A 7775-nucleotide genomic window follows, 5' to 3' on the forward strand; every position below is an offset into this window, starting at 1 on the left:
CCTCAGGCCCTGTTTGGCACCACAGTATTATGGAAGTATTCAGAGGATACTTCTGTTTGGTCGTAAAGAATATTTAAACTATTTTAGCAATACTATAGACTTAAAATATCAGCGTTTCACATACATTGATGTGTTTGTCTGTAACCAAAGACTGCGGTATATCTCTGAAAATGTGCTATTTTTGAAGTATTAGAAAAACAACTCTGGACTTTTTTTTTCCAAAATTGAAGTGCAGGCTGTCAAATACTATGGTCAGCTTTAGCAAAACTTTGTTGCCAAACTAGGCCTAGTTTCTAAAAATACCGAAGTATTAAATACTTCCAACCTGTTTGGATTCAACACATGCATACTATTGTTTTAGAAACTGAAGTATTTCTCGAAATTGCATTTTTTTTTTGCCATATTAAAAACTCCAGGCATTACCTCTTTTTACTGATGAAGTATTTTCTAAAACCGAGGTATTCCGTTGCCGGGCACTGAAATACTTTATTTTTTAAATACTATGGTTTTAGAGAAACAAAGCTCCCAAACATAGCCTTATTGATGGCGCCTCTAATTTTGTTAGCCAATGATCTTTTATTTATTTTGTCATATCAGTAACTTCTAAAACAAGTGGGCTCCTTTTTCTTTTTGCGGGAAAAAAGTGTGATCCGATCTCAAATGTCTCACGACTATTAACGCCACGCATCAAACCCAAATAGTGTCCAATCTCAATGTTTTATGATCAATGACGCCAAACATCAGTTTGCACGGCCATAGAGCTTCAGAGAAGGAGGTAACGCGGAGGGGCCTGGAAGTTGGTTCCAATTCGATTAGCTGATGCAAGGATGATTGCTTCCATTTTGGCTTGAGGAAGGAAGGAGTAGTTCTAGTTGCTGTTATGGCAAATTCTATCAGCATTGTGTTTTTTTTTTTGTGGCAAAGCATAGTATTAGTAGAGTGGGCTCTTATGAGAAGAAACTTAAAACTGACCTTTAGAAGGTCAAAGGTCCCCGATTCTGTCACCAAAATGGAGATCTGTGCAGTTTACTTGCTGACAATCTGGGAAGTTCAGAAGAGAAGCTTGCTTTGGACACAAAATCGTTCTAGATCCTTGAGTGATGATTCATGGCTAAAACGGGAAAACAGAGAGGGAATGGTAAGAGAAAGAATACAGAGAGAAGGCTAAAACAGGAAAACAGAGAGGAACTGAAATGGCAAGACATAATACAGAGAGAACAGTTAGAAGTCCAGCTGTAGATACTCAAACAGCATCAGCCATCTGCCCGTCCCTCCTGTCGTATGGAATGGTCGATTCAACCAGCTCACTCAGGTCTGCATGGCTAGAAATTTAGTGACCAGTTACCACAGTTCTTAACTCCAACGTTCAGCCTCCTTAACTCCAGCCTTTTAGTCTCATGCAATTCCACCAGCTGATGGAAAGAACCGTTATTAACCCTGCAACGTGCAGTCAAGCAACACACAACATATGGCAGAATTTCTGTAACAACTAACCTGTAAAAAAGTGGCAATGCACAGACCAATCCATTCCTGATTGAATGGAGAGATTTCATTCAGTTTGTACAAGAAACTGTTTGCTGTGAAATTCCTACTACACATATCAAACATCAATAAAAATAAATTCATCTCTTTTACTCAATTGTACCAGACAAAATACATATGAATACGATGACATGGGTATACAACACATCATGTTATTACATTGATGAAACAGAATGCCTAATACATGGCAAGTAGGCGGGTAGCCTCTTCCTATATGCACAATGCCACTATAAGGACAGTGTCCTCGTTTATTCCATGTGTGGAGCTACAAGACTTCCTCCACTATTCTCATGTTGCAATCTCCACAATGCAGAGAGAAACATACACCAATACATAACTTGATTTGATGGGCCTCATCCTGGTCGTGAAGGCCTTGCAGCAGCAGCGGCAGCATGAACAAGGTTGCGGCGTTGCCAATAATATTCTCTTGCTTTGCGAGCCCTTGACCATGTCATGCAACCACTATAAAGGTGGATTTCCCTTACAAGCTACCATCATCGAATATTGTGGAGAGAACAAGCTCACGGGTAAATGCACTCCTCTGAGCCAACTCTTTCTGATCCTTCTCTGACAGAGATGTCTCAGCTCTGTAAAATTGACCAGAGATATTCAGTCAAAGACTGATGAATTATTGCTAAATTACAGCAAAACCTACAATCCAAAACTTGAAATTTTCAACTTACATCAAACCTAGGTAAAAAAACATGATTAGTAAACCTACTTGCTTCCAAATCAACTGAGTCAAAACAGATTCAAGAATGTAATCAAAACAGAGCACATCTTAGAAATAGAAAAGGGAGCAAGTAATCTGTCAAAAAGGTAAACCACATAACCATGGAGGACAACCTACTATATAATTGGTACCATGGATAATAATAAATAAATGAAAGCCTTCGCAATCATTATTAATACTTGGAAAGCAGAAAGGTGTACTGTGCAAAAGGACCAGGACAAAAATAGAATGCGGAAAAGCTAGCATCCACTGACCAGATACAGTAGTATCGTGGTAAAAAGAGAGTGGAGTGAGGCGGCAGAAAGAACAAAGCTTGAGGTGACATACCTCTCTACAGTCTTTTCATCTCGGAATTTATTTAGCAAAAATGTTTTGTCAGAAGAGTCGGAATGAAAATCTTTCAACGGTTCAGCCACAGGCAAACTACAAATTAAAGATGACAAAAATGGATCTGGGGCAGCAGCGGGAGGATTCGATACATAGGATGGTCCACCAAGAAAGGATTGCAAACTGCCATCTCTTAAATCTTTTCTCAGCAAAGAGAGCAAAGAATGAGACCCAGAAGATACTTTTCGGACTCTGCGTCTGCGCTGCATGTGTTCTTCATTAAGGAAAGCCATGAATAAGTCATGTTCCTAAGAAAACCATGTAATTTGAAGAGAAAATGTTGCAAAATGTTAAATAGTAAAGCCATATGTGCTCGATGAAAGCACTATGGTGAGAAGTAAAAAAGGATATCTTGAAGTAACTTGCATGCTGCACCGTCAGGTGGCCTATCAAGTCCATCCCAACCCTTCCAGCACAGATGGGGCAAACCTGAAAGTGCAATTCACGTAATTCCATGAGTGCTTATTATTTGAATTCACTCTATATATATTCTATAGGCATTTATTTTCTGACAGGGACACTAAGCACGGTAGCACTGCTTACATCAAGTCCTATGGGGAAGAAAAGAAGCAACTGAACTGCCAAATACCAGTAATGTAAGTGAAAAACAAATTATGTGTAGCTACATCTCTCTAGGATTTTGGTAATTTAAGTAAGTTAAAGGTAACCCAGTGTGTAGCAATAAAAGAAGAAACTAACTCTGGAATATCGAGTGCCACTCTTTCCCTTCTATACACAACTCTACTCCAGCACCACCACCAATTAATCAGTGTGACACAACTTTGACCTAATGGAATGTTTAAGAACCATAGATCCGAACTCTTAGCTACACACTGAACGAACATGCCCTGCATAGCAGAGAGCAGCTATACCTCAAACAACACGAAACGAAACAACGCACAGCCACTATGAAAAGAAGGCTGAACCTTTACAGTTTAAAGGACTTGGGATTTGAATTCTAAATAAGAAAAGCAACAAAAGGTTGGGACCCAAATCGATAATACACGTCGCCTAAGAGGGCCTGAGACTAACAACAAGAAACTGAAATCTGTACAGCATCTAAAAAAAATTGTAAAACCAATTGTACTGGCCAGCAGTAACACATAAATACAGCTATGGGAACTCCAGAGGCCAACCCCATTCCATAATTCCAACCAGCAAGACCATAAAAGGGTCTCATTCAAATAGCTTGGTTTCTAAGTTTACAAGGCAATCATAATCGCCCTAAAAGGAATTTTATTCCTAAATTTTTAACACCTAAGAAACAAAACAAAAAAAAAAAACTTCCTAGAGGAACACGCAAAGATCTCATCTTCCTAGCAATCCACAAAGCAACAAACCTAATCTACGCCTGAATTACATGGCAGCAGTGCATATTACCAACGATTAAAGCCTGCGAGTTCCGTGTAACCACTTAAATTGTGCGATATCAACGTTTCCGACCTCCAGCGTGACAAATCGTAATAGCTACAGGGACACGGGCCTAGAAATGTGGAATTTTTGCTAAATTTATGTGAATCAGATAGGACAGGGGGCGAGACGACATACCCCGCGCTTGGCCTCGACGGCGTGCTCGTCGTCGATGTGGCAGCAGAGGCCGACGAAGTCGAAGTCCTCGCCGCAGAAGGGGCAGTTGTAGGCCTCCGCCCCGCGCGCCTCCACGTCCTCCCCGCCGCCTGCGTCGACGTCATCGAACCCCATGTACAGATCTGCGGAAACCAGCCACAGCCATCACGCGCGCGCGCGCGCATCAGACCCCGACATCGAATCAGAAACGAGCCAGGCAAAAATCCCAAGACGAAATCAATCAGCCGATTGGCCGTACCGTAGCGGGACTGCAGGCGCCTCGCGGCTGCGGCGGCGGAGGCGGAGGATGAGGAGGAGCGGCCCCACGCGTCGCCGGCGTCCATGGCGGGGTGGATCCGGAGGAAACCCTAGCTTCTTCGTTGTCCTCTCTTTTTCCCCTTTCGGATGGTGCCGTGATTTTCTTGCCAGGCTTTTTTCTGTCCGCTCTCTCTTTCTTTCTTGCCACTGCTCTGCTCCGGTGCGAGCGTGCGGTGTCTGTTGGCTTTTTGCCAGAGCGGGCCGGTTGCGAGTGATTGCGCGGTTCCAAACGGAAAGGTGGGGAACGATGGGCCATCGTTGTCAGTGATACGTCGTGGGGCGAATCGGTGCATCAGCATTCAGCCATCAGATCAAGCATATCTGGTGTGTGGAACCTGTCGGTGCACCGGGTGTACCCAACCTTATCCCACATTCAAAAGCTAATAATAAGAGACGGAAAACTCAAAATAAAGGAGAACGTAGCTTTTATTTTAAAAATTATAGATTTAAAGTTTTAATTTTTTTTTAAATGTACCTAGTCAATGAATAACAAGTTATCTTTTATGCGGATCTCTTGCTAAATCTAAACACAAAACTGAAAAGAGATGGAAAATCATACGTTCAACTCCAAATAAATTGAGAGTGGAAATTTGACCAAACGAGCGAGGACGCAGAGTGCGGATACGGTGGCACCGGACCAGGAAGGGATCACTGCCTAGAATCGACGAACCGTTGCGGATCCGCGCCCGTCGCTGCCTCCCATCGAGCTTCGCTCGGAATCCATGCCGGCGAGCGGGGCAATCGCGGCAAAATAGGAGGGGCGCAGCTACTTTCAAGATATGGAAAAGGAGATGCAGGCGGAGGGTGTGCTTCTCGGTGGCTCGGCGTGGCCGGAGCGACGTAAATCAAGGGTGAAGGATGGCGGCGGCGTGGGCGGTGCGAGGGTTCCGAGCGCAAACGCATGCGCACGTCATTTTCGTCTCAATGTGGGAAGCGGCAAAAGAGGTGCCCCCGTATATGGAGTACACGGACTCGAAAATACAGCGAGCGGCAAAAAAAAATCTGATCATCTAAGTGCTATTAAACCGAGACGGAGGAGTAATATTTATTGGGCCAGTAGCTTCTTTTTTAAAGGCGGGCCAGGAGCTTATTCGTTTACAATTTTGTGTGGGCGTAAGCCCATTAATTCTCAAAGTTTACAACGCCCGTCAATTCTTGTAGAGGGCCAGATTTTGCGGTTTATAATTTTTAGTAGGCCTATGCCCATTAAGTCACCAGGTTTGAAAAGCCCGTTAAGTTTCACAGAGGGGCTGATTTTGCTGATAAAACAGAGGGCAACATTGTCTAAAAAAAAACAGAGGGCAACATGGGACACTTTAAGACGTACAGTACTCCTGTTTCGATATGTAGTTTGGCAAAAAAAAAAAAAAATGTAGATGCCTAATCTAGGTCTAGGAGTATAAACAGACAATCTGTAGACCCTCGTCAGAGAGTTTTAGTACTGCTACATCGCGAGATCCATTCGTATCTCGTTCAGTTCCTGATTCCACATGCTTCAAATGACGCGAATTAAATTTCACCATTTTGTTGATAATGGTGTTTCATTGTACAAACCCTTTGCTGTTGCTGTCTTCGTTGATTAAATTACACTTTACTTATCTTTTGCCTAAATCACCAATTATACGTGTAATCTGTTGCACTATGATCTAAATCTGGGATCAACCTGCTTAACAACAAATTTGATGGTCGAGACCCACATGTTAGTGATGCTATGGCGTCTACGTGTCATCAACTAGATTTTTTTTTTGAACATGTCAGAAAATATGAAAAAATTGAAGTCATTGAAATATAGACTAAAAATTCTACGAATTATGAATCACTTTAGTACATCAGTTAAAAATATTTATCACTTGTTGTGAAATTCGGGCAAAATTTGGTGAATCTTTTAAAAATGGAAAAATCTAGTAAATAAAATATCATGAACTAAATAATCAGAAAACGTGTGAAAAGATTTGACCTTCCCATTTAAAAGTTATCAATTTTTCTTAGATTCTGGCAAAATTGATGCAATTTTCGAACTTTTAAAAAAATAGTAACTGAAACAATATGGCATATGTAATCTAGATAAGTGACATAATTTAGAGAAGTAAATTAGGTAAAAGGTAAATTTTAAGGTTAAGCAGTTTATCCCAGATTTAGACCTCTATGAAACAAATATACGTATAATTGGTGATATATGCAAAGACATATAAAGTGCATTAGTTTGAGCAGCGAAGACAACAATAGTGAGTTGTTTGTGCAATTTCCTCCCAAGATAAGTCTCATAAGTGAGAACGACTAACTTCATCGCCCCTAGAAGTTAACATACTTCATGTGGTCGAGGAGAGGCGACCAGCCACCGAGGGTGTTTGTTTGGGCTCCCTGCTGCTATGTTGGTGCCACATGACCCAGATTGATGATCGGGAGCATGACATGGATATAGACGCTGACAACCTTGTGAGAGATGCTTGTGTCTACAAAACCCATACTGGACATGAAATATATTTATTTTGGTCTGCTTGGGTTGGCCCACAGATATATATATGTGGATGAGTTCATCCATGGTCCGTTTGGGCAGGGCGTGCAACTTAATGGAGAGCCCCGTTTGGTTCGCCGGCCTTGGCTATTTTATCTCTTTCTTGTTTTCCACTTCATCATTTTTTGAACAGAAAAGAAAAATGCTACAACCAAATAAATTGAAATAGCTTGCAAGTAAATAAATAACATATTTCAGAAGAAAATTAAAAAGATGAGATGAGATGACTGATCTTGGTTCGCCGGCCTTGGCTATTTTATCTCTTTCTTGTTTTCCACTTCATCATTTTTTGTACAGAAAAGAAAAATGCTACAACCAAATAAATTGAAATAGCTTGCAAGTAAATAAATAACATATTTCAGAAGAAAATTAAAAAAGATGAGATGAGATGACTAATCGGTGATGACTCGGTGTTGCTCTCCCCTTCCACGCGTTCTTCTGCCCAGCAAAGCACCAACTCTAGCGCTATCACGGCCATGGTCACCGTGGCCCTGTAGTCCAGGAAGATGAACGGCCGCGCCGCCACCATGGACGGCATCCCCAGGCTCAAGTCGAGCACCATCAAGGCTGTCACCGCCATGAGAGGACGAGATTGTCGCGGCGACTAGCGTTGGTGGTCGGCTGGTCGCGTCAGCCATTGGTGGAGGAGCCTACGAGGGCCAGCGGGAGGCGGCCTCCACGAGGATCTAGTCCGGGAGGGGTAGGTGGTACAGG

At 42.2% G+C, this 7775-nt stretch overlaps 1 protein-coding gene across 1 annotated transcript; it reads right to left on the reverse strand.

Annotated features, from left to right (window-relative positions):
* Positions 1–1611: 1611 nt before the first annotated feature.
* On the reverse strand, positions 1612–4699 carry LOC124707728 (protein DEHYDRATION-INDUCED 19 homolog 2). The gene is made up of 5 exons (XM_047239407.1): positions 4488–4699; positions 4211–4371; positions 3014–3091; positions 2603–2871; positions 1612–2129 (listed from the first exon to the last, which is right to left on the reverse strand). Exons 1-5 carry the CDS (start codon positions 4570–4572, stop codon positions 2024–2026), a joined length of 699 nt encoding a protein of 232 aa, XP_047095363.1. The 5' UTR covers positions 4573–4699; the 3' UTR covers positions 1612–2023.
* Positions 4700–7775: the final 3076 nt, after the last annotated feature.

Source organism: Lolium rigidum, chromosome 4 (genome assembly GCF_022539505.1).
Source record: "Lolium rigidum isolate FL_2022 chromosome 4, APGP_CSIRO_Lrig_0.1, whole genome shotgun sequence".
NCBI lineage: Eukaryota > Viridiplantae > Streptophyta > Magnoliopsida > Poales > Poaceae > Lolium > Lolium rigidum.